Here is a 26029-nt window from a genome sequence, read left to right as displayed (position 1 = left end):
TGAGTCCCCTGGGTCGAGGAGTCCCCCTATGTCCTCTGGGTGCGCCCCGCCCCACAAGGCTCTGCATTTCGCCATGGGGGGGGGAGGCGTTACCCAGCCGCTGCGCCCTGCCCTGGCGAGGGCTGCTGCTTCGTGCTGGGAGACCGTGTCTGGGCCGCAGGGTTCCGCCACGCCCCCGGCACCGAGCGTCTCTGTGGGGTGCCTGTCAGATGGCCCGGTGCTCTGATGTCCCAGCGGGGAGGGTGCACGGAAGAGCGCTGGTGTGCCAGCCAGTGGGCAGCCATTGGGAGGGGTGCTGGCAGGGAGGTCTGGGCAGGTCTGAGCTCTCTCCCCACCTCTCTCCCCCACAGACTATGCAGAATTCATTTTCTTAGGACTCTTTATGTCCGAAATGTTTATAAAAATGTACGGGCTCGGAACGCGGCCTTACTTTCACTCGTCCTTCAACTGCTTCGACTGCGCCGTAAGTCTGTGCCTTCTGGCCTGCGGGGTCTGCGCGGGGCGGCCGGGCTCGCTGCCTCGCTCAGCCAGGAGCAGCTCCATCAAGTCCCATTCTGGTGAGGTCACACCGGTGTCTGTAAGAGCAGCGAGCTGTCCTGGGGCCCTTCCAAACTAGCACTTGTACACACTCATGAGCTTTCGTGGGTCTGTGTACAGTGCACCAGATGAGTTGGAGCGAAAGTACAGAATTCGGGGGATATTGAACAGCAAAAGCAGTGACCTGACAAGCGCAGGACCCGTGTTCATGAAGTTAATGAAGTCAGGGCAGACATGTCTCATTCATAGTATTTGATGTGTGGATGTGAATATCAAAGGCGGGGAAATTGACTTTGCAGTGCGTTAACCCGTTCAGATCAGTGTAAATCTGGAGTCAGGCCTGATTCTGGTTTCCATTACACTGGTGTAACTCAGGAGTAGCCCCACTGGATTCTGCAGTTGGTCACAGCAGTGTAAATTCAAAGTAAGCCCCGTGAAGTGGATTTCCCAGGAGTTAGTCAGTGCCTGTGATCAGAATCTGGCCCCGTGGAGCTACACCTGCATGGGGCGGGAGCAGGCGTGTGCTTGTGAGCGCTGTGTGCTTTTGTCCCTGCCGGGGAGGGGGGGGGGGCATGTGTGCATGCCCAGAGAGGAGCATTGGCGTGGGGAGCGCATGTGCCTGCGATCACGTGGTGGGAATACAACCTGTCCAGAGCATGCTCTCCACCCCAGGGGCGTGTGGGGGTGAGGTGTCTGCTCCGGGACCCGGCGTCCTTTACAGGCCACTGATCCGCGGCTGTGTTCCGGGCAGGTTATCATCGGGAGCATCTTTGAGGTGATCTGGGCTGTCATGAAGCCTGGCACCTCCTTTGGAATCAGCGTGTTACGAGCTCTCAGGTTATTGCGTATTTTCAAAATCACAAAGTAAGTTCTCTGGCTCCTATCGTCCCCTAAAGCGCGCGCTTGCCCCTTCTCCGAGGAACGGCCCTTCTTTCGCAGTGGGATCAGGAGTAGCTGCATGCTGGAAAAAACAGGAAGAAATGCCTCTCCCCCATTAATGCTTAAAACACGGGGAGGAGAAGTGGGGCGGGATGCTAAGAAAACAGCCTCTTATTTTTGAAATAGTGTTGACAACTGACCCATGGCCTCTGTGTGTGTTTGGGGGTGTGTGCGTGTGTGTTTGGAGTGTGCGTGTGTGTTTGGGTGTAGCCATGTTTGGGATGTGTGTGTTTGGGGGGGTGTATGTGTTTGGGGGGGTGTATGTGTTTGGAGGTATGGTTAGGGGTGTGTGTGTTTGGGGGAATGTTTGGGGTGTGTGTGTTTGGGGGGGTGTTTGGGGTGCGTGTGTTTGGGGGTATGTTTGGGGTGTGTGGGGGGAATGTTTGGGGGGGTGTTTGGGGTGCGTGTGTTTGGGGGTATGTTTGGGGTGTGTGGGGGGGAATGTTTGGGGGGGTGTTTGGGGTGCGTGTGTTTGGGGGTATGTTTGGGGTGTGTGTGTTTGTTTGGGGAGCATGTTTGGGGGAGCGCTGGGGGGCGTATGTTTGCATAGGAGCGTGTGTTTGGGGGCGTTTGCTAGGGTTCGCCTTTACCTGTGAGCCCTAGGCCGGGCCCCGGTGGCACACACCTAAGGGCGCGCTGGGTTTGCCTTGCGCAGCCAGTGAGCCAGTCACCGTGGGCCCCTGCCCGCTGCCCTGTCACGCCGGCTTGGCCTCTCTCCGCAGATACTGGGCTTCTCTCCGCAACCTGGTGGTGTCTCTCCTGAACTCCATGAAGTCCATCATCAGCCTCCTCTTCCTCCTCTTCCTCTTCATCGTCGTCTTCGCCCTTCTGGGGATGCAGCTCTTTGGGGGCCAGTGAGTGACGGTGGGGGGAGGGGGCTGCAGGCCGAGGCCTCAGCCAGCTTCCTGCCTTCCCGAGAGCCCTGGAGCCAGTGCTCCTGACCCAGCCGGGGGCCCTGCCTAGGGCCGGGGGCTGGACTTGATGGCCTTCTGAGGTCCCTTCCAGCTCTCGGAGTCTATGACCCGCCTCCTGCAGAGGGGGGCGCCCCTGCAGCCAGCAGCCCTGCCCCCTCCCTACAGCGCCACCCAGGAGGGGCTGGGCCCGCGGCAGACACCCTGACCAGCCAGGCACGGGTGAGTAATGCCCGGGCGTCACTTTGGTGTTTCCCCTGCGCAGGTTCAATTTTGATGACGGGACCCCTCCCACCAACTTCGACACTTTCCCAGCAGCAATAATGACAGTATTTCAGGTACGGCCGCATGGCGCCCCCGCCGGGCAGTGCTGCATGGACGTGGGGCTAAGGCGCTTCGGGGGCCGCCAAGGGGGAGCGATTCCCACTCATTGGGCTAAAACCCCTTTGTTGTGTTATGAGTGTCTGCTGGCCCCTTCGGGAGGAAACCCCCTGGGTTACAGACCCTCCCCCCGTTTCCTTGACGGGCCAAGAAAAATCCCAGGCCCCAGGTCTGAGATTCCCAGTAAGGAAAACCAGACGGGCCCCCGCCTGCCTCCCCCGCCCCATGCCGAGAGGGCTGTGGATTTGCTTTCCTATCTCGGAGCTGGGCTGAGCGCAGTCTGGGAGGATTCCCGTCTCAGAGCCGGGCTGAGCGCAGTCTGGGAGGATTCCCCGTCTCAGAGCCGGGCTGAGCGCAGTCTGGGAGGATTCCCCGTCTCGGAGCCGGGCTGAGCGCGGTCTGGGAGGATTCCCCGTCTCAGAGCCAGGCTGAGCGCGGTCTGGGAGGATTCCCGTCTCGGAGCCGGGCTGAGCGCGGTCTGGGAGGATTCCCGTCTCGGAGCCGGGCTGAGCGCGGTCTGGGAGGATTCCCCGTCTCGGAGCCGGGCTGAGCGCGGTCTGGGAGGATTCCCCGTCTCGGAGCCGGGCTGAGCGCGGTTTGGGAGGATTCCCCGTCTCGGAGCCGGGCTGAGCGCGGTCTGGGAGGATTCCCGTCTCGGAGCCGGGCTGAGCGCGGTCTGGGAGGATTCCCGTCTCAGAGCCGGGCTGAGCGCGGTCTGGGAGGATTCCCCGTCTCGGAGCCGGGCTGAGCGCGGTCTGGGAGGATTCCCGTCTCGGAGCCGGGCTGAGCGCGGTCTGGGAGATTTCCTGTCTCGGAGCCGGGCTGAGCGCGGTCCGGGAGGATTCCCCGTCTCAGAGCTGGGCTGAGCGCGGTCTGGGAGGATTCCCCGTCTCGGAGCCGGGCTGAGCGTGGTCCGGGAGAGCTCCCCGTCTCAGAGCTGGGCTGAGCGCGGTCTGGGAGGATTCCCCGTCTCAGAGCCGGGCTGAGCGCGGTCCGGGAGGATTCCCCGTCTCAGAGCTGGGCTGAGCGCGGTCCGGGAGGATTCCCCATCTCGGAGCTGGGCTGAGCGCGGTCCGGGAGGATTCCCCATCTCGGAGCTGGGCTGAGCGCGGTCCGGGAGGATTCCCCGTCTCAGAGCTGGGCTGAGCGCGGTCTGGGAGGATTCCCTGTCTCAGAGCTGGGCTGAGCGCGGTCCGGGAGGATTCCCCGTCTCAGAGCTGGGCTGAGCGCGGTCCGGGAGGATTCTCCGTCTCAGAGCCGGGCTGAGCGCGGTTTGGGAGGATTCCCCGTCTCGGAGCCGGGCTGAGCGCGGTCTGGGAGGATTCCCGTCTCGGAGCCGGGCTGAGCGCGGTCTGGGAGGATTCCCGTCTCAGAGCCGGGCTGAGCGCGGTCTGGGAGGATTCCCCGTCTCGGAGCCGGGCTGAGCGCGGTCTGGGAGGATTCCCGTCTCGGAGCCGGGCTGAGCGCGGTCTGGGAGATTTCCCGTCTCGGAGCCGGGCTGAGCGCGGTCCGGGAGGATTCCCCGTCTCAGAGCTGGGCTGAGCGCGGTCTGGGAGGATTCCCTGTCTCAGAGCTGGGCTGAGCGTGGTCCGGGAGAGCTCCCCGTCTCAGAGCTGGGCTGAGCGCGGTCTGGGAGGATTCCCCGTCTCAGAGCCGGGCTGAGCGCGGTCCGGGAGGATTCCCCGTCTCAGAGCTGGGCTGAGCGCGGTCCGGGAGGATTCCCCATCTCGGAGCTGGGCTGAGCGCGGTCCGGGAGGATTCCCCATCTCGGAGCTGGGCTGAGCGCGGTCCGGGAGGATTCCCCGTCTCAGAGCTGGGCTGAGCGCGGTCTGGGAGGATTCCCTGTCTCAGAGCTGGGCTGAGCGCGGTCCGGGAGGATTCTCCGTCTCAGAGCTGGGCTGAGCGCGGTCCGGGAGGATTCTCCGTCTCAGAGCTGGGCTGAGCGCGGTCCGGGAGGATTCCCCGTCTCAGAGCTGGGCTGAGCGCGGTCTGGGAGGATTCCCTGTCTCAGAGCTGGGCTGAGCGCGGTCCGGGAGGATTCCCCATCTCGGAGCTGGGCTGAGCGCGGTCCGGGAGGATTCCCCGTCTCAGAGCTGGGCTGAGCGCGGTCCGGGAGGATTCCCCGTCTCAGAGCTGGGCTGAGCGCGGTCCGGGAGGATTCTCCGTCTCAGAGCTGGGCTGAGCGCGGTCCGGGAGGATTCCCCGTCTCAGAGCTGGGCTGAGCGCGGTCCGGGAGGATTCCCCGTCTCAGAGCTGGGCTGAGCGCGGTCCGGGAGGATTCCCCGTCTCAGAGCTGGGCTGAGCGCGGTCCGGGAGGATTCCCCGTCTCAGAGCTGGGCTGAGCGTGGTCCGGGAGGATTCCCCATCTCAGAGCCGGGCTGAGCGCGGTCCGGGAGGATTCCCCGTCTCAGAGCCGGGCTGAGCGCGGTCTGGGAGGATTCCCCGTCTCAGAGCTGGGCTGAGCGCGGTCCGGGAGGATTCCCCGTCTCAGAGCCGGGCTGAGCGCGGTCTGGGAGGATTCCCTGTCTCGGAGCTGGGCTGAGCACGGTCCGGGAGGATTCCCCATCTCGGAGCCGGGCTGAGCGCGGTCCGGGAGGGTTCCCATCTCCTGGGGTCCCTTGTTCTTTTCCCTTTCAGATCTTGACTGGTGAAGACTGGAACATGGTGATGTATGATGGTATCAAATCTCAGGGCGGAGTCAAGCAGGGCATGGTGTACTCGGTCTACTTCATTGTTCTGACCCTGTTTGGGAACTGTATCCTTGGCCTGCCGCAGCCCCAGCACGCTCCTGGGTTCCGGGATGGGAGTGGGGTGTAGTGGTCAGAGCAGGAGGGGTTCGGAATCAAGGTAAATGGGATTAGGATAATGGCGACTGTTCCCGCAGTGGTGGGACGTCCCAGGGCCAGTGGATGGCTGCACAGAAGGGCTGTGGGCCCGTCTGCGAGGGGAGGCGCAGTGTCTTTCGGGGCTCCGCTGTCCCAGTGCAGGGGATGAGCCTGAGGCTGGGGCGGGCGGCTGAGGACGTGCCGGGTACCCGGGGCCCGTCCTTGGATGCAGGAGAGCCCAGGGCTGAGGGGACGAGAGTGCGCGGATGTGCGTCGAGGCCGGGAGAGCCACGGGGCCGTGCCTGGGCTCCTTGTGGCCCCAGGCCTTGCGGGTGCTCTGCCTTGACTGCCTCCCCAGACACCCTGCTGAACGTGTTCCTGGCTATCGCCGTGGATAACCTGGCCAATGCACAGGAGCTCACCAAGGTGGGAGCAGCCCCCCGCCCTCCTGCCAGCCGGAGCCGGGAGTGGGGGCTTCAGGAGCCCTCAGGGAGCTGGCTGGCAGTCTGCCGTCACCTGGCTCCTACCCCCACTCCTGGGGCCTTGCCAGACTCCTGGCTCCCCACCCCAACAAGTGAAACACTCCCCTGCCCGCCCCTTGGCCCCAGCCTTTCCTTTCCCCGGGAGAGATGCTGATTACACAGGACTCCTCAGCTGTGTGTCATGGGCCCTGTACTGCCAGCAGCTCAGGGTGCTGTTGGACGAGGGGCTCACACCTTCCTCTGAAGCATGAGACCCGCCACAGCTGGCGACAGGACACGGGTTGGGGTGGGCCAGTCTTCCGAGGCGGTACAGGCTGCCGGGGCTCGTGGGGTGGCAGGGTTTGTCCCTGTAGTTCCTCAGTTTGCTCTGCGGCGCGGGGGTCCGCTGCCATTGCCCGCGCTCACCTGGCTCATCCGTTCCCCACCAGCGCGGAGGCTCGGGCATCAGCAGTCCCAGCGGCCCATGGCTTGCCCCGGTTCAGGCTCCTGAGGGCTGGAGTGCTTTGGCCTAATGCCCTGTGGGAGGTCTGCTGGCTTTGGGCCCCTAGCCCCCCTTGGCTGCAGTGGATCGGAGGATGGGCGCCCTCGCCTTGTGGCCGGGCCCGGGGCTCCATGTGTCGCTGCTGGCAACACTGCAGCAGGCTTGTCGCCCTCTGTGTGGCCTCCCCCGGCGGGGACAGAGCCATGGCACCAAGCCAGGGGAGCCCCCCATTCTGTTGCCAAAGGGGCCCGGAGTCAGGCAGGGCTGGTCTGTGCCTTGCAGGACGAGCAAGAGGAGGAGGAGGTGGCCAACCAAAAACTTGCACTACAGAAAGCCAAGGAGGTGGCGGAAGTGAGCCCTCTGTCCGCAGCCAACTTGTCTATAGCAGTGTAAGTGCTGTAGGCAGCTGGGCCGCTGGTGGGGCGGACGCGCTGGCCGTGGGGCCGCTCCCGGCTGTGCCTGTTCCAGCCCTTCCCCACAGGGGGCGCTGTGAGGCACAGGGCAGGCCGGCTGTGGGGAGAGCTCCTGGCTGTGGCTGTTCCAGCCCTTCCCCACAGGGGGCGCTGTGAGGCACAGGGCAGGCCGGCTGTGGGGGGAGCTCCTGGCTGTGGCTGTCCCAGCCACTCCCCGCAGGGGGCGCTGTGGGGCACAGGGCATGCCGGCTGTGGGGGGAGCTCCTGGCTGTGGCTGTCCCAACCACTCCCTGCAGGGGGCGCTGTGGGGCACAGGTCATGCCGGCTGTGGGGGGAGCTCCTGGCTGTGGCTGTCCCAGCCACTCCCTGCAGGGGGCGCTGTAGGGCACAGGGCATGCCGGCTGTGGGGGGAGCTCCTGGCTGTGGCTGTCCCAGCCACTCCCTGCAGGGGGCGCTGTGGGGCACAGGGCATGCCGGCTGTGGGGGGAGCTCCTGGCTGTGGCTGTCCCAGCCACTCCCTGCAGGGGGCGCTGTGGGGCACAGGGCATGCCGGCTGTGGGGGGAGCTCCTGGCTGTGGCTGTTCCAGCCCTTCCTTGCAGGGGGCGCTGTGGGGCACAGGGCATGCCAGCTGTGGGGGGAGCTCCTGGCTGTGGCTGTCCCAGCCACTCCCTGCAGGGGGCGCTGTAGGGCACAGGGCATGCCGGCTGTGGGGGGAGCTCCTGGCTGTGGCTGTCCCAGCCACTCCCTGCAGGGGGCGCTGTGGGGCACAGGGCATGCCGGCTGTGGGGGGAGCTCCTGGCTGTGGCTTTCCCAGCCACTCCCTGCAGGGGGCGCTGTGGGGCACAGGGCATGCCGGCTGTGGGGGGAGCTCCTGGCTGTGGCTGTCCCAGCCACTCCCTGCAGGGGGCGCTGTGGGGCACAGGGCATGCCGGCTGTGGGGGGAGCTCCTGGCTGTGGCTGTTCCAGCCCTTCCTTGCAGGGGGCGCTGTGGGGCACAGGGCATGCCAGCTGTAGGGGGAGCTCCTGGTTGTGGCTGTCCCAGCCACTCCTTGCAGGGGGCGCTGTGGGGCACAGGGCATGCCAGCTGTGGGGGGAGCTCCTGGCTGTGGCTGTCCCAGCCACTCCCTGCAGGGGGCGCTGTGGGGCACAGGGCATGCCGGCTGTGGGGGGAGCTCCTGGCTGTGGCTGTCCCAGCCACTCCCTGCAGGGGGCGCTGTGGGGCACAGGGCATGCCGGCTGTGGGGGGAGCTCCTGGCTGTGGCTGTTCCAGCCCTTCCTTGCAGGGGGCGCTGTGGGGCACAGGGCATGCTGGCTGTGGGGGGAGCTCCTGGCTGTGGCTGTCCCAGCCACTCCCTGCAGGGGGCGCTGTGGGGCACAGGGCATGCCGGCTGTGGGGGGAGCTCCTGGCTGTGGCTGTCCCAGCCACTCCCTGCAGGGGGCGCTGTGGGGCACAGGTCAGGCCGGCTGTGGGGGGAGCTCCTGGCTGTGGCTTTCCCAGCCACTCCCTGCAGGGGGCGCTGTGGGGCACAGGGCATGCCGGCTGTGGGGGGAGCTCCTGGCTGTGGCTTTCCCAGCCACTCCCTGCAGGGGGCGCTGTGGGGCACAGGGCAGGCCGGCTGTGGGGGGAGCTCCTGGCTGTGGCTGTCCCAGTCCCTCCCCGAGGGGGCGCCTGGGGGGGGAGCGCAGGGGCGGGTTCTAAGGCTGTCCCAAGAATCTCTCCCTGCTTCGGCTCCAGGAAAGAGCAGCAGAAGAACCAAAAATCCTCCAAGTCGGTGTGGGAGCAGAGGACGAGCGAGATGCGGAAGCACAACCTGCTGGCGAGCCAGGAAGCCCTGTACACCGAGGTGGAGCCCGAGGACAGATGGAAGGTGACCTACGCCCGGGCCATGCGGCCGGACATCAAGACCCACCTGGACCGGCCGCTGGTGGTGGACCCTCAGGAGAACCGCAACAACAACACCAACAAGACCCGGCCCGAGCCCGCCACGGAGCCGCGCTTCGGCCAGCAGCGGGCGGAGGAGTTCCTGCGCAAGCAGGCCCGCGCCCACGAGCGCACTCGGGACCTCGGCGGCTCCCGCGGCTACGAGCAGCCTGACGCCGAGGGGGGCGAGGCCCGACGCCCGCGCAGCGGGACCGACCTGAGTCAGGACGGCGCCTACCGGGAGCTGGCCCACCCCAGCCAGGCCCACGAGAGCAGCCAGGAGCAGAGCTACCGGGACAGCCCCGCCGAGCGCGTCCGGGCTGCCGACCCCCACCGCCGGCACCGGCCCGGGGGCAGCAGAGAGAGCCGCAGCGGGTCGCCCCGGGAGGCCGAGCGGGATCACCGGCGGCACCGGGCTCACCGCCGGGTGGCAGAGGAGGGCGGCGGGGGCCGGGACGAGGGCAGCAAGGCGGAGCGGCGGCTGCGGCACCGGGAAGGGAGCCGGCCCTCCCGCGGGGACCCGGAGGCCGAGCCGCCTGACGGGGAGCGGCGCCGGCGCCACCGCCACACCGCGCAGTCCACCTACGAGGCCAACGGCAGGAGGGACGACAAGGAGAGGCGGCATCGGCGCAGGAAGTGAGTGGGGGCCCCGCGCTGCTTTCAGGGGGGCACTGGGGATGCAGCGCCCGGCCCCCTTGCTTCTGCCTGGAGCACTGGACTTGTAGCAGGGGCAGGGAGGGGCCGAGCGGGGGGGGGCTCCCTGTTCAGAAGGCAGGGCCCTCCCCTCCCGCCGCTGGCAGTGGGCCCAGGGCTGGGCTGGAGAGCAGGGCCCCGTGGGTCCAAGGGGCCAGGAGAAGGGAAGCCAGGCCTGGAGCCGATGGGGCACATCAGCTTTCAGCCAGGGCCCTGTGGCTCCCCTTTGGGCCGAGATCGGCACCGTGTCCTCCTGACATGGCCCGCGGGGCCTAGGCCGAGACCATGAGCTCCAGAGAACGTGTCCCAAAGGGAGGTGACTGGCAGCGGCTGACCCTGGCGCCCCCCCGAGGGAAGGCCTGGTCCCCGCCCTGCCCCCCGAGCCAGCGTTTCAGTGGGGCCGGAGCAGCAGTGGGGACACGGGGGGCCGCCTGCTCCCTGACTCATTCCTTTGGGTTGCTGCCGCAGAGAGAACCAAGGCCCCGGCCCGGCGCCCGGCCCGCACCTCTCCACCACGCGCCCGATCCAGCAGGACATGGGGCGCCGGGAGCCGCAGGTGGCGGAGGACATAGACAACATGAAGAACAACAAACTCGCCACCACGGAGCCTGCTAACCCCCCCAACGCCAGCCACCTGGCGAGCCCAGCCATGGCCGGCCACCACGCCAACTGCACGGCCCCCCGGGTGCCCCATAGCCTGCCTGGCCCCCTAGGACCCTGCCAGAACGCGGCCAACCGCCAGGCCCCCAGCCACCCGGCCCCGCCCGGGCCCCCGCACCCGCCCGAGAACAGCCTGATCGTCACCAACCCCAGCACCCAGAACAACCCCAGCAAGGCTGCCAAGAAGCCAGAGCACACGGCCGTGGACATCCCAGCCCCCTTCGCGCCGCCCATCAACAACAGCCTTGTGCAAGGTAGGCACGAGCATGGGGCGCCCCGGGCAGGGCGCGTGGGACCCCGGCGTAGGCGCGGGGGGGGGCAGGGCGCGTGGGACCCCGGCGTAGGCGCGGGGGGGGGGCAGGGCGCGTGGGACCCCGGCGTAGGCGCAGGGGGGGCAGGGCGCGTGGGACCCCGGCGTAGGCGCAGGGGGGCAGGGCGCGTGGGACCCCGGCGTAGGCGCGGGGGGGGCAGGGCGCGTGGGACCCCGGCGTAGGCGCAGGGGGGCAGGGCGTGAAGGACCCCCGTGTAGGCGCAGGGGGGCAGGGCGTGAAGGACCCCCGTGTAGGCGCGGGGGGGCAGGGCGCGTGGGACCCCAGCGTAGGCGCGGGGGGGGGCAGGGTGCGTGGGACCCCGGCGTAGGCGCGGGGGGGGCAGGGCGCGTGGGACCCCGGCGTAGGCGCGGGGGGGGCAGGGCGCGTGGGACCCCGGCGTAGGCGCGGGGGGGGCAGGGCGCGTGGGACCCTGGCGTAGGCGCGGGGGGGGGGGCAGGGCGCGTGGGACCCCGGCGTAGGCGCAGGGGGGCAGGGCGCGTGGGACCCCGGCGTAGGCGCGGGGGGGGCAGGGCGCGTGGGACCCTGGCGTAGGCGCGGGGGGGGGGCAGGGCGCGTGGGACCCCGGCGTAGGCGCAGGGGGGCAGGGCGTGAAGGACCCCCGTGTAGGCGCAGGGGGGCAGGGCGCGTGGGACCCCGGCGTAGGCGCAGGGGGGCAGGGCGTGAAGGACCCCCGTGTAGGCGCAGGGGGGCAGGGCGCGTGGGACCCCGGCGTAGGCGCAGGGGGGCAGGGCGTGAAGGACCCCCGTGTAGGTGCAGGGGGGCAGGGCGCGTGGGACCCCCGTGTAGGCGCGGGGGGGGGGGCAGGGTGCGTGGGACCCCGGCGCAGGCGCAGGGGGGCAGGGCGTGAAGGACCCCCGTGTAGGCGCAGGGGGGCAGGGCGTGAAGGACCCCCGTGTAGGCGCGGGGGGGCAGGGCGCGTGGGACCCCAGCATAGGCGCGGGGGGGGCAGGGCGCGTGGGACCCCCATGTAGGCGCAGGGGGGCAGGGCGCGTGGGACCCCGGCGTAGGCGCGGGGGGGGCAGGGCGCGTGGGACCCCCATGTAGGCGCAGGGGGGCAGGGCGTGTGGAACCCCCGTGTAGGTGCGGAGGGAGTAGGGTGTGCGGACCCCGGTGTAGCGAGGGGGGGCAGGGCGCGTGGGACCCCCATGTAGGCGCAGGGGGGCAGGGCGTGTGGAACCCCCGTGTAGGCGCAGAGGGAGTAGGGTGTGCGGACCCCGGTGTAGCGAGGGGGGGCAGGGCGCGTGGGACCCCGGCGTAGGCGCGGGGGGGGGGGGCAGGGCGCGTGGGACCCCGGCGTAGGCACGGGGGGGCAGGGCGTGTGGAACCCCCGTGTAGGTGCGGAGGGAGTAGGGTGTGCGGACCCTGGTGTAGCGAGGGGGGGCAGGGCGCGTGGGACCCTGGCGTAGGCGCGGGGGGGGGCAGGGCGCGTGGGACCCCGGTGTAGGCGCGGAGGGAGTAGGGTGTGTGGACCCCGGTGTAGGCACAAGGGGAAGGACGCGGGGGACCCCGGCCTAGGTGTGGGGGGGAGGGCGCATGGGACCCCGGCCTAGGTGTGGGGGGGGAGGGCACATGGGACCCCGGCGTAGGTGTGGGGGGGTGGGCGCATGGGACCCCGGCGTAGGTGTGGGGGGGAGGGTGCGGGGGACCCCGGCGTAGGTGTGGGGGGGAGGGTGCGGGGGACCCCGGTGTAGGTGTGGGGGGGAGGGCGCATGGGACCCCGGCGTAGGTGTGGGGGGGAGGGTGCGGGGGACCCCGGCGTAGGTGTGGGGGGGAGGGCACATGGGACCCCGGCGTAGGTGTGGGGGGGAGGGTGCGGGGGACCCCGGCGTAGGTGTGGGGGGGAGGGCACATGGGACCCCGGCCTAGGTGTGGGGGGGAGGGCGCATGGGACCCCGGCCTAGGTGTGGGGGGGAGGGCACATGGGACCCCGGCCTAGGTGTGGGGGGGAGGGTGCGGGGGACCCCGGCGTAGGTGTTGGGGGGAGGGCGCATGGGACCCCGGCGTAGGTGTGGGGGGGAGGGCGCATGGGACCCCGGCCTAGGTGTGGGGGGGAGGGCGCATGGGACCCCGGCCTAGGTGTGGGGGGGAGGGTGCGGGGGACCCCGGCCTAGGTGTGGGGGGGAGGGCGCATGGGACCCCGGCGTAGGTGTGGGGGGGAGGGCACATGGGACCCCGGCCTAGGTGTGGGGGGGAGGGCGCATGGGACCCCGGCCTAGGTGTGGGGGGGAGGGCACATGGGACCCCGGCCTAGGTGTGGGGGGGAGGGTGCGGGGGACCCCGGCCTAGGTGTGGGGGGGAGGGCGCATGGGACCCCGGCCTAGGTGTGGGGGGGGCAGTGCAGTTGCCGTGGGGCAGAGCTGTGTGGCCCAGCGTGACTCTGGGGGACGGGGCTCTGCTCAGGGCAGCAGTTTTCAGACTCCCACGAGCTGAGCCCCCCTCCGCCCCAGAGCCGCCGTTGCTGGTTGTGCTGCCCCCCAGCACACAGAGGCCGCCCCAGTGCCGGGCTGTGCGGGTGGGACCAGGCCGCTGGCCCCCAGAGGGAGTCGGGTGGAGGTGGCAGTCCCTCCCCACAGCGCGCAGGCCTCTGGGGCGGAGAGCGGCGTTAACGGCAGCGTCCCCCAAAATCTCCCCTCGCTGGCTCGCCATGGGAAACCCAGCCCAGACTGGAGGGGCGGCCCTGCCCCCAGTGTCTGCCCAGTCTCACTCCTGCCGTCGAGCCGGCGCTTCCCAGAGCTCAGGGCAGGCAGCCCTGCGGTAGCGCCCCACGAGCAGCCCCCAGGCCCCTGGGGACGTCGCTCCCCCGCCCTGCCCAGCTCCAGATGGCTTGGGCCTCCTCGGAGCCGCGGGCCAAGGAGGGAAGCAAAGATCAGGGGCTCTCGTCCCTGGGCAGGGCTCCAGCGACCCTGGTCGGGCCTAGCCGGTTTGAGCACTCCAGGGGCCAGGCCCGTCATGGGTGGACACGGGCCCCGGGTGCTCGGAGTGGGCCCGGTGGCCCCTGGGCCTTGTGCCGGGCTGGGGGCTCGGGCGCCCAACATGGGTGGGGAAGGAATTTCCCCCGGTTCGGATTGGCAGGGCCTTTGGGGGTGGGGGTCCCTCTGGGCAGGGCTGAGGTGCAGGCCTGGGGCTGCTTCCCTCTCCTGCTCCTGCCTGTGGGGCTCCGGGAGCAGGGGATGGGCTGCTGAACGGCCCCTTCCTACAGTGCTGCTGCGCCCAAGGGTGCTCCTGGGAGGCTCTGGCTGCGTCTAGACTGCAAGCCTCTTTCGAAAAAGAGCGTCTCGCCTACAGCCGGGACTTTCCAAAAAGCGAGCCGCTTGTTTGAAAAGAGCCCCCGGGCAGCCTGGCAGTTTGCATCTCATAGCGCCTTCTTTCGGAAGAGCACTTCCAACCAAAGGCCTTCTTCCTCGGGAAACCACATTTTCCGTGGTCGAAAAAACCGCCGCGCTCTTTGGATTTACTTTCGAAAGAACGCAGCAGCAGTCTAGACGCAGGGGAAGTTTTTTCGAAAAAACCATGTAGTCTAGACACACCCCATGTGTATGTGTGTGTTGGGCGTTTGTGTATGTGGCTAGTCCCAACACACCGTCTGTCTGTCCCCAAGGCGCTCTTTGTGCATGTGTGTGTGTGTGCGTGTGTGAGTGTGTGTGTGTGTGCGTGTGTGCGTGTGTGTGTGTGTGCGTGCGCGCGTGTGTGTGTGCGTGCGTGTGTGAGTGTGTGTGTGCGTGCGTGTGTGAGTGTGTGCGTGTGTGAGTGTGTGTGTGCGCGCGTGTCCAGCCGGCTCTGAGGATCTGTGTGTTTGTGTGTCTGTCTGTCTGTCTGCCCATCCCCAAGGCTCTGTGTGTGTTGGACGTGTGTGTGTGACGTAGTGGGAGGAGCTGTCTGCCCTGTAACCCAGTGTGCTATGGGGGGGCCTTGCTGGTTGCTGGGCTTGGGCAGTGGGTGACTCCACTGGCGGCTGTTTGTAGCACGGCCCAGCAGGACAGCGGATGAGTCCCTAGGCCAGGGTCTCCCAACCTGTCCGACAGGTCGCCTCCCAGGGAGGGAGACAAAGGGAGGAGGGCGGAGACCAGCCCCTGGCTGGGGGGCAGGGCTGGAAGAGAGGAAGTTTCTGTCTGGGATCATGGAGGAGGCAGCCTAAGCAAGAGGGCTGGGATTTAGGGGCCCAGGCTCCCCCATCTCAAGGGGGGCTGAGGCATCCTAGGCCTGCCCTGGAACCAGATTCCATCTGTGCTGGGCTGTGTCCTGGAGAAGCAATAAACTCCCTCTGTTCTACTGGCTGGCGGAGTCTGTTCGTGCCACTACGGGGGTGCAGGAGGTGGGGGAACCCCGATGTGCCGTCACTGTGTGTCTGTCTGTCTGTCCAAGGCGCTCTGTGTGCGTGTTGGGTGCGTGTGTGTGTGTCTGTCTGTCTGTCCAAGGCGCTCTGTGTGCGTGTTGGGTGCGTGTGTGTGTGTCTGTCTGTCTGTCCAAGGCGCTCTGTGTGCGTGTTGGGTGCGTGTGTGTGTGTCTGTCTGTCTGTCCAAGGCGCTCTGTGTGCGTGTTGGGTGCGTGTGTGTGTGTCTGTCTGTCTGTCCAAGGCGCTCTGTGTGCGTGTTGGGTGCGTGTGTGTGTGTCTGTCTGTCTGTCCAAGGCGCTCTGTGTGCGTGTTGGGTGTGTGTGTGTGTGTCTGTCTGTCCAAGGCGCTCTGTGTGCGTGTTGGGTGTGTGTGTGTGTGTCTGTCTGTCTGTCCAAGGCGCTCTGTGTGCGTGTTGGGTGTGTGTGTGTGTGTGTCTGTCCAAGGCGCTCTGTGTGCGTGTTGGGTGTGTGTGTGTGTGTGTCTGTCCAAGGCGCTCTGTGTGCGTGTTGGGTAGGTGTGTATGTATGTGTCTGTCCAAGGCGCTCTGTGTGCGTGTTGGGTGTGTGTGTGTGTGTGTGTCTGTCCAAGGCGCTCTGTGTGCGTGTTGGGTAGGTGTGTATGTATGTGTCTGTCCAAGGCGCTCTGTGTGCGTGTTCGGTGTGTGTGTGTGTGTCTGTCTGTCTGTCCAAGGCGCTCTGTGTGCGTGTTGGGTGTGTGTGTGTGTGTGTCTGTCCAAGGCGCTCTGTGTGCGTGTTGGGTGTGTGTGTGTGTGTGTCTGTCCAAGGCGCTCTGTGTGCGTGTTGGGTAGGTGTGTATGTATGTGTCTGTCCAAGGCGCTCTGTGTGCGTGTTCGGTGTGTGTGTGTGTGTCTGTCTGTCTGTCCAAGGCGCTCTGTGTGCGTGTTGGGTGTGTGTGTGTGTGTGTCTGTCCAAGGCGCTCTGTGTGCGTGTTGGGTGTGTGTGTGTGTGTGTCTGTCCAAGGCGCTCTGTGTGCGTGTTGGGTGGGTGTGTGTGTATGTGTCTGTCCAAGGCGCTCTGTGTGCGTGTTGGGTGGGTGTGTGTGTATGTGTCTGTCCAAGGCGCTCTGTGTGCGTGTTCGGTGTGTGTGTGTGTGTCTGTCTGTCTGTCCAAGGCGCTCTGTGTGCGTGTTCGGTGTGTGTGTGTGTCCTGCTGGTTCCGAGGTGTGACGTAGTGGGCTGTGGGCTGGGGGTGACCCCTACTGGCCTCTGTCTGTGAGCACTGCCCAGCAGGGGGGCTGCCTAGGAAACTGGGGAGGGTTGAGGGCAGCGAGGGAATTAAGGAGGGGGGGGGGGGAGTCTTGGGCTGGAACCATGAAGGAGACAGAGTAAGGAGGGGGCTAGGAATCTAAGGGGCCAGACACCCCATCTCAAGGGGGGTCTGAGGCATCCTGGCCCGAGGCGCTGTATGTATGTGTGTGTTGGGGGTGTGTGTCTGTCTGTCCGAGGCGCTGTATGTATGTGTGTGTTGGGGGGGTGTGTGTCTGTCTGTCCGAGGCGCTGTATGTATGTGTGTGTTGGGGGTGTGTGTCTGTCTGTCCGAGGCGCTGTATGCATGTGTGTGTTGGGGGTGTGTGTCTGTCTGTCCAAGGCGCTGTATGCATGTGTGTGTTGGGGGTGTGTGTCTGTCTGTCCAAGGCGCTGTACGTATGTGTGTGTTGGGGGTGTGTGTCTGTCTGTCCGAGGCGCTGTATGCATGTGTGTGTTGGGGGTGTGTGTCTGTCTGTCCGAGGCGCTGTATGCATGTGTGTGTTGGGGGTGTGTGTCTGTCTGTCCGAGGCGCTGTATGTATGTGTGTGTTGGGTGTGTGTGTCTGTCTGTCCGAGGCGCTGTATGCATGTGTGTATTGGGGGTGTGTGTCTGTCTGTCCGAGGCGCTGTATGTATGTGTGTGTTGGGTGTGTGTGTCTGTCTGTCCGAGGCGCTGTATGCATGTGTGTGTTGGGGGTGTGTGTCTGTCTGTCCGAGGCGCTGTACGTATGTGTGTGTTGGGGGTGTGTGTGTCTGTCTGTCCGAGGCGCTGTATGCATGTGTGTGTTGGGGGTGTGTGTCTGTCTGTCCGAGGCGCTGTATGCATGTGTGTGTTGGGGGTGTGTGTCTGTCTGTCCGAGGCGCTGTATGTATGTGTGTGTTGGGTATGTGTGTCTGTCTGTCCGAGGCGCTGTATGCATGTGTGTATTGGGGGGGTGTGTCTGTCTGTCCGAGGCGCTGTATGTATGTGTGTGTTGGGTGTGTGTGTCTGTCTGTCCGAGGCGCTGTATGCATGTGTGTGTTGGGGGTGTGTGTCTGTCTATCCGAGGCGCTGTATGTATGTGTGTGTTGGGGGTGTGTGTGTCTGTCTGTCCGAGGCGCTGTATGCATGTGTGTGTTGGGTGTGTGTGTCTGTCTGTCCGAGGCGCTGTATGCATGTGTGTGTTGGGGGTGTGTGTCTGTCTGTCCGAGGCGCTGTATGCATGTGTGTGTTGGGGGTGTGTGTCTGTCTGTCCGAGGCGCTGTACGTATGTGTGTGTTGGGGGTGTGTGTGTCTGTCTGTCCGAGGCGCTGTATGTATGTGTGTGTTGGGTGTGTGTGTCTGTCTGTCCGAGGCGCTGTATGTATGTGTGTGTTGGGTATGTGTGTCTGTCTGTCCGAGGCGCTGTATGTATGTGTGTGTTGGGGGGGTGTGTGTCTGTCTGTCCGAGGCGCTGTATGTATGTGTGTGTTGGGTGTGTGTGTCTGTCTGTCCGAGGCGCTGTATGTATGTGTGTGTTGGGGGGGGTGTGACTTAACAAGTCTTTGAACTTTCTCACCCATTACCAAGACAGTTTCCCCAGTTATCACCTGTAATACCATTAACTCACAAACATCCCACTCTCCCCACCTCTAATATCAGCAATTCACAGACACTTACCTTCCTTCCCCCCCCCCCCCCGCATCCCCCTTCTGTTCTGCAATGTGATTTGTCCTTTTCATATTTGTTCATTTTTTTAATTGTATCCTTTGCTATATATGGTTGTGACTACTTTCTTCCACTATTTGATCTGAGGAAGTGGGTCTGGCCCACGAAAGCTCATCATCTAATAAACCATCTTGTTAGTCTTTAAAGTGCTACATTGTCCTGCATTTGGGTGTGTCTGTCTGTCTGTCCGAGGCGCTGTATGTATGTGTGTGTTGGGTGTGTGTGTCTGTCTGTCTGTCCGAGGCGCTGTATGTATGTGTGTGTTGGGTGTGTGTGTCTGTCTGTCTGTCCGAGGCGCTGTATGTATGTGTGTGTTGGGGGTGTGTCTGTCTGTCTGTCCGAGGCGCTGTATGTATGTGTGTGTTGGGGGTGTGTGTCTGTCTTTCCGAGGCGCTGTATGTATGTGTGTGTTGGGGGTGTGTGTCTGTCTGTCCGAGGCGCTTTATGTATGTGTGTGTTGGGTGTGTCTATCTGTCTGTCCGAGGCGCTGTATGTATGTGTGTGTTGGGTGTGTCTGTCTGTCTGTCCGAGGAGCTGTATGCATGTGTGTGTTGGGGGTGTGTGTGTCTGTCTGTCCGAGGCGCTGTATGCATGTGTGTGTTGGGGGTGTGTCTGTCTGTCTGTCCGAGGCGCTGTATGTATGTGTGTGTTGGGGGTGTGTCTGTCTGTCTGTCCGAGGCGCTGTGTGTGTTGGGGGGGGTGTCTGTCCCCAAGGCGCTGTGTGTGTTGGGGGGGGTGTGTGTCCAGCTGGCTCCAAGGCGCTATACGTATGTGAATGTTGGCTGTGTGTCTGTCTGTCCTAGGTGCTGTGTGTGTTGGGGGTTGGTTGTCTGTCTGTCTGTCTGTTCGAGGCGCTGTGTGTGTGTGTCTGTGTTGGGTGGGTGGGTGTCTGTCTGTCCCCAAGGTGCTGTGTGTGTGTGTGTTGGGTGGGTGTGTGTCTGTCTGTCCCCAAGGCACTGTGTGTGTTGGGGGGGGTGTGTGTGTCCAGCTGACTCCAAGGCGCTGTACGTATGTGTATGTTGGCTGTGTGTTTGTCTGTCTGTCCGAGGCGCTGTGTGTGTTGGGGGGAGGGTGTCCAGCTGGCTCCAAGGCACTGTGTGTGTGTCTCTGTCCATCCCCAAGGCTCTGTGTGTGTTGGGGGTGCGTGTGTGTGTCCAGTTGGCTCCAAGGCGCTGTATATATGTGTGTGTTGGGTGTGTGTGTCTGTCTGAGGCGCTGTGTGTGTGTTGGGTGGGTGGGTGTCTGTTTGTCCCCAAGGCGCTGCGTGTGTTGGGGGGGTGTGTGTGTCCAGCTGGCTCCAAGGTGCTGTACGTATGTGTATGTTGGCTGTGTGTCTGTCTGTCTGTCCGAGGCGCTGTGTGTGTTGGGGGGGGGTGTCTGTCCCCAAGGCGCTGTGTGTGTGTGTTGGGTGTGTGTGTGTCTATCTGTCCCCAAGGCGCTGTGTGTGTTGGGTGGGTGTGTGTCTGTCTGTCCCCAAGGCGCTGTGTGTGTGTGTTGGGTGTGTGTGTGTCTGTCTGTCCCCAAGGCGCTGTGTGTGTGTGTGTTGGGTGGGTGTGTGTCTGTCTGTCCCCAAGGCGCTGTGTGTGTGTGTGTGTGTTGGGTGGGTGTGTGTCTGTCTGTCCCCAAGGCGCTGTGTGTGTGTGTGTTGGGTGGGTGTGTGTCTGTCTGTCCCCAAGGCACTGTGTGTGTGTGTGTCTGTCTGTCCCCAAGGCGCTGTGTGTGTGTGTGTTGGGTGGGTGTGTGTCTGTCCATCCCCAAGGCGCTGTGTGTGTTGGGGGGGTGTGTGTGTCCAGCTGGCTCCAAGGCGCTGTGTGTGTGTCTGTCCATCCCCAAAGCTGTGTGTGTGTTGGGGGTGCGTGTGTGTGTCCAGTTGGCTCCGAGCGCTGTGTGTGTCTGTCCATCCCCAAGGCTCTGTGTGTGTTGGGGGGGGCGTGTGTGTGTCCAGTTGGCTCCGAGCGCTGTGTGTGTCTGTCCATCCCCAAGGCTCTGTGTGTGTTGGGGGTGCGTGTGTGTGTCCAGTTGGCTCCGAGCGCTGTGTGTGTCTGTCCATCCCCAAGGCGCTGTGTGTGTTGGGGGTGCGTGTGTGTGTCCAGTTGGCTCCGAGCGCTGTGTGTGTCTGTCCATCCCCAAGGCTCTGTGTGTGTTGGGGGGGGCGTGTGTGTGTCCAGTTGGCTCCGAGCGCTGTGTGTGTCTGTCCATCCCCAAGGCTCTGTGTGTGTTGGGGGGGGCGTGTGTGTGTCCAGTTGGCTCCGAGCGCTGTGTGTGTCTGTCCATCCCCAAGGCTCTGTGTGTGTTGGGGGGGGCGTGTGTGTGTCCAGTTGGCTCCGAGCGCTGTGTGTGTCTGTCCATCCCCAAGGCTCTGTGTGTGTTGGGGGGGGCGTGTGTGTGTCCAGTTGGCTCCGAGCGCTGTGTGTGTCTGTCCATCCCCAAGGCGCTGTGTGTGTTGGGGGGGGCGTGTGTGTGTCCAGTTGGCTCCGAGCGCTGTGTGTGTCTGTCCATCCCCAAGGCGCTGTGTGTGTTGGGGGGGGCGTGTGTGTGTCCAGTTGGCTCCGAGCGCTGTGTGTGTCTGTCCATCCCCAAGGCTCTGTGTGTGTTGGGGGGGGCGTGTGTGTGTCCAGTTGGCTCCGAGCGCTGTGTGTGTCTGTCCATCCCCAAGGCTCTGTGTGTGTTGGGGGGGGCGTGTGTGTGTCCAGTTGGCTCCGAGCGCTGTGTGTGTCTGTCCATCCCCAAGGCTCTGTGTGTGTTGGGGGCGTGTGTGTGTCCAGTTGGCTCCGAGCGCTGTGTGTGTCTGTCCATCCCCAAGGCGCTGTGTGTGTTGGGGGGGGCGTGTGTGTGTCCAGTTGGCTCCGAGCGCTGTGTGTGTCTGTCCATCCCCAAGGCGCTGTGTGTGTTGGGGGGGGCGTGTGTGTGTCCAGTTGGCTCCGAGCGCTGTGTGTGTCTGTCCATCCCCAAGGCTCTGTGTGTGTTGGGGGGGGCGTGTGTGTGTCCAGTTGGCTCCGAGCGCTGTGTGTGTCTGTCCATCCCCAAGGCGCTGTGTGTGTTGGGGGGGGCGTGTGTGTGTCCAGTTGGCTCCGAGCGCTGTGTGTGTCTGTCCATCCCCAAGGCTCTGTGTGTGTTGGGGGCGTGTGTGTGTCCAGTTGGCTCCGAGCGCTGTGTGTGTCTGTCCATCCCCAAGGCGCTGTGTGTGTTGGGGGGGTGTGTGTGTCCAGTTGGCTCCGAGCGCTGTGTGTGTCTGTCCATCCCCAAGGCTCTGTGTGTGTTGGGGGTGCGTGTGTGTGTCCAGTTGGCTCCGAGCGCTGTGTGTGTCTGTCCATCCCCAAGGCGCTGTGTGTGTTGGGGGGGTGTGTGTGTCCAGTTGGCTCCGAGCGCTGTCTGTATGTGTGTGTTGGGGGGGTGTGTGTGTCCAGTTGGCTCCGAGCGCTGTGTGTGTCTGTCCATCCCCAAGGCTCTGTGTGTGTTGGGGGGGGCGTGTGTGTGTCCAGTTGGCTCCGAGCGCTGTGTGTGTCTGTCCATCCCCAAGGCGCTGTGTGTGTTGGGGGTGCGTGTGTGTGTCCAGTTGGCTCCGAGCGCTGTGTGTGTCTGTCCATCCCCAAGGCTCTGTGTGTGTTGGGGGGGGCGTGTGTGTGTCCAGTTGGCTCCGAGCGCTGTGTGTGTCTGTCCATCCCCAAGGCTCTGTGTGTGTTGGGGGGGTGTGTGTGTCCAGTTGGCTCCGAGCGCTGTCTGTGTCTGTCCATCCCCAAGGCTCTGTGTGTGTTGGGGGGGGCGTGTGTGTGTCCAGTTGGCTCCGAGCGCTGTCTGTGTCTGTCCATCCCCAAGGCGCTGTGTGTGTTGGGGGGGTGTGTGTGTCCAGTTGGCTCCGAGCGCTGTGTGTGTCTGTCCATCCCCAAGGCGCTGTGTGTGTTGGGGGGGTGTGTGTGTCCAGTTGGCTCCGAGCGCTGTGTGTGTCTGTCCATCCCCAAGGCGCTGTGTGTGTTGGGGGGGGCGTGTGTGTGTCCAGTTGGCTCCGAGCGCTGTGTGTGTCTGTCCATCCCCAAGGCTCTGTGTGTGTTGGGGGGGGCGTGTGTGTGTCCAGTTGGCTCCGAGCGCTGTGTGTGTCTGTCCATTCCCAAGGCGCTGTGTGTGTTGGGGGGGTGTGTGTGTGTCCAGTTGGCTCCGAGCGCTGTGTGTGTCTGTCCATCCCCAAGGCGCTGTGTGTGTTGGGGGGGTGTGTGTGTCCAGTTGGCTCCGAGCGCTGTGTGTGTCTGTCCATCCCCAAGGCGCTGTGTGTGTTGGGGGGGTGTGTGTGTCCAGTTGGCTCCGAGCGCTGTGTGTGTCTGTCCATCCCCAAGGCGCTGTGTGTGTTGGGGGGGTGTGTGTGTGTCCAGTTGGCTCCGAGCGCTGTGTGTGTCTGTCCATCCCCAAGGCGCTGTGTGTGTTGGGGGGGTGTGTGTGTCCAGTTGGCTCCGAGCGCTGTGTGTGTCTGTCCATCCCCAAGGCGCTGTGTGTGTTGGGGGCGTGTGTGTGTCCAGTTGGCTCCGAGCGCTGTGTGTGTCTGTCCATCCCCAAGGCGCTGTGTGTGTTGGGGGGGTGTGTGTGTGTCCAGTTGGCTCCGAGCGCTGTGTGTGTCTGTCCATCCCCAAGGCGCTGTGTGTGTTGGGGGGGGGTGTGTGTCCAGTTGGCTCCGAGCGCTGTGTGTGTCTGTCCATCCCCAAGGCGCTGTGTGTGTTGGGGGGGGGTGTGTGTCCAGTTGGCTCCGAGCGCTGTGTGTGTCTGTCCATCCCCAAGGCGCTGTGTGTGTTGGGGGGGGCGTGTGTGTGTCCAGTTGGCTCCGAGCGCTGTGTGTGTCTGTCCATCCCCAAGGCGCTGTGTGTGTTGGGGGGGTGTGTGTGTGTCCAGTTGGCTCCGAGCGCTGTGTGTGTCTGTCCATCCCCAAGGCGCTGTGTGTGTTGGGGGGGGGTGTGTGTCCAGTTGGCTCCGAGCGCTGTGTGTGTCTGTCCATCCCCAAGGCGCTGTGTGTGTTGGGGGGGGGTGTGTGTCCAGTTGGCTCCGAGCGCTGTCTGTATGTGTGTGTTGGGCCTGTGTCTGTCGGTCAGCTGTGTGGAGTGATGCAGAGCTGCCGACCAGGGCCCTAGAGCCGTGCTCCTTTGGCTGCGCTAGGCTCCGGCAGCCTGTGCCAGGCTCCCCGCGGAGGGCGTGTGGCTCTGGCGCTGCGGCTCCACGTCCCCTCTCCCCGTCCCCGTCCCTGCAGTGAACAAGAACGCCAACCCGGAGCCCCTGCCGAAGAAGGAGGAGGAGAAGAAAGAGGAGGAGGACGACGCCGGGGAGGAGAATGAGCCCAAGCCGATGGTTCCCTACAGCTCCATGTTCATCCTCTCCACCACCAACCCGTGAGTACGAGAACCGCCCGGGCAGCCCGGCCCTCCGTTCAGTCCCCGCTTCAGGCTGCAGAGTGAGCGTGTGGCCTGGGGGGCCTCGGGGCCAGGCCATAGCTGCCCAGGTGTGTGGGGGAGGGCATAGGTGCACAGGAGGGGCGGGGGCAGGGCATAGCTGCCCAGGTGCACGGGGGGGGGGGGGCAGGCCATAGCTGCCCAGGTGCACGGGGGGGGCAGGCCATAGCTGCCCAGGTGCACAGGGGGGGGCAGGCAATAGCTGCCCAGGTGCACGGGGGGGGCAGGCCATAGCTGCCCAGGTGCACGGGGGGGGCAGGCCATAGCTGCCCAGGTGCACGGGGGGGGGCAGGCCATAGCTGCCCAGGTGCACGGGGGGGGGGGGGGCAGGCCATAGCTGCCCAGGTGCACGGGGGGGGCAGGCCATAGCTGCCCAGGTGCACGGGGGGGGGGCAGGCCATAGCTGCCCAGGTGCACGGGGGGGGGGCAGGCCATAGCTGCCCAGGTGCACGGGGGGGGGGGCAGGCCATAGCTGCCCAGGTGCACGGGGGGGGGGGCAGGCCATAGCTGCCCAGGTGCACGGGGGGGGCAGGCCATAGCTGCCCAGGTGCACGGGGGGGGGGCAGGCCATAGCTGCCCAGGTGCACGGGGGGGGGGCAGGCCATAGCTGCCCAGGTGCACGGGGGGGGTTGGGCAGGCCATAGTTGCCCAGGTGCACGGGGGGGGCAGGGCATAACTGCCCAGGTGCACGGGGGGGGGCAGGCCATAGCTGCCCAGGTGCACGGGGGGGGCAGGGCATAACTGCCCAGGTGCACGGGGGGGGGCAGGCCATAGCTGCCCAGGTGCACGGGGGGGGCAGGGCATAGCTGCCCAGGTGCACGGGGGGGGGCAGGCCATAGCTGCCCAGGTGCACGGGGGGGGCAGGCCATAGCTGCCCAGGTGCACGGGGGGGGCAGGCCATAGCTGCCCAGGTGCACGGGGGGGGCAGGCCATAGGTGCACTGGGGGGGGGGGGGTTGGGCAGGTCATAGTTGCCCAGGTGTGTGGGGGAAGGGCATAGGTGCACAGGAGGGGCGGGGGCAGGGCATAGCTGCCCAGGTGCACGGGGGGGTTGGGCAGGCCATAGCTGCCCAGGTGTGTGGGGGAAGGGCATAGGTGCACAGGAGGGGCGGGGGCAGGGCATAGCTGCCCAGGTGCACGGGGGGGGTTGGGCAGGCCATAGCTGCCCAGGTGCACGGGGGGGGGCAGGCCATAGCTGCCCAGGTGCACGGGGGGGGGCAGGCCATAGCTGCCCAGGTGCACGGGGGGGGGGCAGGCCATAGCTGCCCAGGTGCACGGGGGGGGCAGGCCATAGCTGCCCAGGTGCACGGGGGGGGCAGGCCATAGCTGCCCAGGTGCACAGGGGGGGGCAGGCAATAGCTGCCCAGGTGCACGGGGGGGGCAGGCCATAGCTGCCCAGGTGCACGGGGGGGGCAGGCCATAGCTGCCCAGGTGCACGGGGGGGGGCAGGCCATAGCTGCCCAGGTGCACGGGGGGGGGGGGCAGGCCATAGCTGCCCAGGTGCACGGGGGGGGGCAGGCCATAGCTGCCCAGGTGCACGGGGGGGGGGCAGGCCATAGCTGCCCAGGTGCACGGGGGGGGGGGCAGGCCATAGCTGCCCAGGTGCACGGGGGGAGGGGCAGGCCATAGCTGCCCAGGTGCACGGGGGGGGGGCAGGCCATAGCTGCCCAGGTGCACGGGGGGGGCAGGCCATAGCTGCCCAGGTGCACGGGGGGGGGGCAGGCCATAGCTGCCCAGGTGCACGGGGGGGGGGCAGGCCATAGCTGCCCAGGTGCACGGGGGGGGTTGGGCAGGCCATAGTTGCCCAGGTGCACGGGGGGGGCAGGGCATAACTGCCCAGGTGCACGGGGGGGGGCAGGCCATAGCTGCCCAGGTGCACGGGGGGGGCAGGGCATAACTGCCCAGGTGCACGGGGGGGGGCAGGCCATAGCTGCCCAGGTGCACGGGGGGGGCAGGGCATAGCTGCCCAGGTGCACGGGGGGGGGGCAGGCCATAGCTGCCCAGGTGCACGGGGGGGGCAGGCCATAGCTGCCCAGGTGCACGGGGGGGGCAGGCCATAGCTGCCCAGGTGCACGGGGGGGGCAGGCCATAGGTGCACTGGGGGGGGGGGGGTTGGGCAGGTCATAGTTGCCCAGGTGTGTGGGGGAAGGGCATAGGTGCACAGGAGGGGCGGGGGCAGGGCATAGCTGCCCAGGTGCACGGGGGGGGTTGGGCAGGCCATAGCTGCCCAGGTGCACGGGGGGGGGCAGGCCATAGCTGCCCAGGTGCACGGGGGGGGGCAGGCCATAGCTGCCCAGGTGCACGGGGGGGGGGCAGGCCATAGCTGCCCAGGTGCACGGGGGGGGCAGGCCATAGCTGCCCAGGTGCACGGGGGGGGCAGGCCATAGCTGCCCAGGTGCACGGGGGGGGCAGGCCATAGGTGCGCTGGGGGGGTTGGCCACGGCTGGGAGCCAGCTGGTGGCTTTGTGAGTCGTGCTCCTGGGGTGGGGGCTGGCCCGGGGGAGCCCGTCGCTCTGACCCAGTCGGGTGCTTGTCCGGCCCAGGTTCCGCCGGCTCTGCCACTACATCGTGAACCTGCGCTACTTCGAGATGTGCATCCTGATGGTGATCGCCATGAGCAGCATCGCGCTGGCCGCGGAGGACCCCGTGCAGCCCAACGCCCCCCGGAACAACGTGAGTCCCGCGGCGGGGCCGGCCCGGCCGGGCGAGCAGCCTCCTTGCGCCGTGTGCGCAGCTCCCAGC

At 66.0% G+C, this 26029-nt stretch overlaps 1 protein-coding gene across 5 annotated transcripts in view; it reads left to right on the top strand.

The window, feature by feature from the left end:
- The window catches only part of CACNA1A (calcium voltage-gated channel subunit alpha1 A), a 259911-nt gene that overhangs the window by 159935 nt on the left and 73947 nt on the right, over positions 1–26029 (top strand). For all 5 annotated transcript variants that reach the window (XR_012896663.1, XM_075902448.1, XM_075902447.1 and 2 more), the window contains exons 16-26: positions 351–463; positions 1289–1401; positions 2199–2330; positions 2653–2725; positions 5406–5523; positions 5952–6019; positions 6839–6945; positions 8706–9527; positions 10053–10498; positions 23090–23228; positions 25831–25960. Coding sequence is in view for 4 of the 5 variants with exons in the window: in XM_075902448.1 (XP_075758563.1) it covers positions 351–463; positions 1289–1401; positions 2199–2330; positions 2653–2725; positions 5406–5523; positions 5952–6019; positions 6839–6945; positions 8706–9527; positions 10053–10498; positions 23090–23228; positions 25831–25960 (2261 nt within the window). In the remaining variant the exon portion in view is untranslated. The remainder of the gene's footprint in view (positions 1–350; positions 464–1288; positions 1402–2198; positions 2331–2652; positions 2726–5405; positions 5524–5951; positions 6020–6838; positions 6946–8705; positions 9528–10052; positions 10499–23089; positions 23229–25830; positions 25961–26029) is intronic.

Source organism: Pelodiscus sinensis, chromosome 19, assembly GCF_049634645.1.
Source record: "Pelodiscus sinensis isolate JC-2024 chromosome 19, ASM4963464v1, whole genome shotgun sequence".
In the NCBI taxonomy this organism is placed as follows: domain Eukaryota; kingdom Metazoa; phylum Chordata; order Testudines; family Trionychidae; genus Pelodiscus; species Pelodiscus sinensis.
Note: the sequence above shows the minus strand (reverse complement) of the source record. Positions and strands in the feature narration are given on the sequence as shown.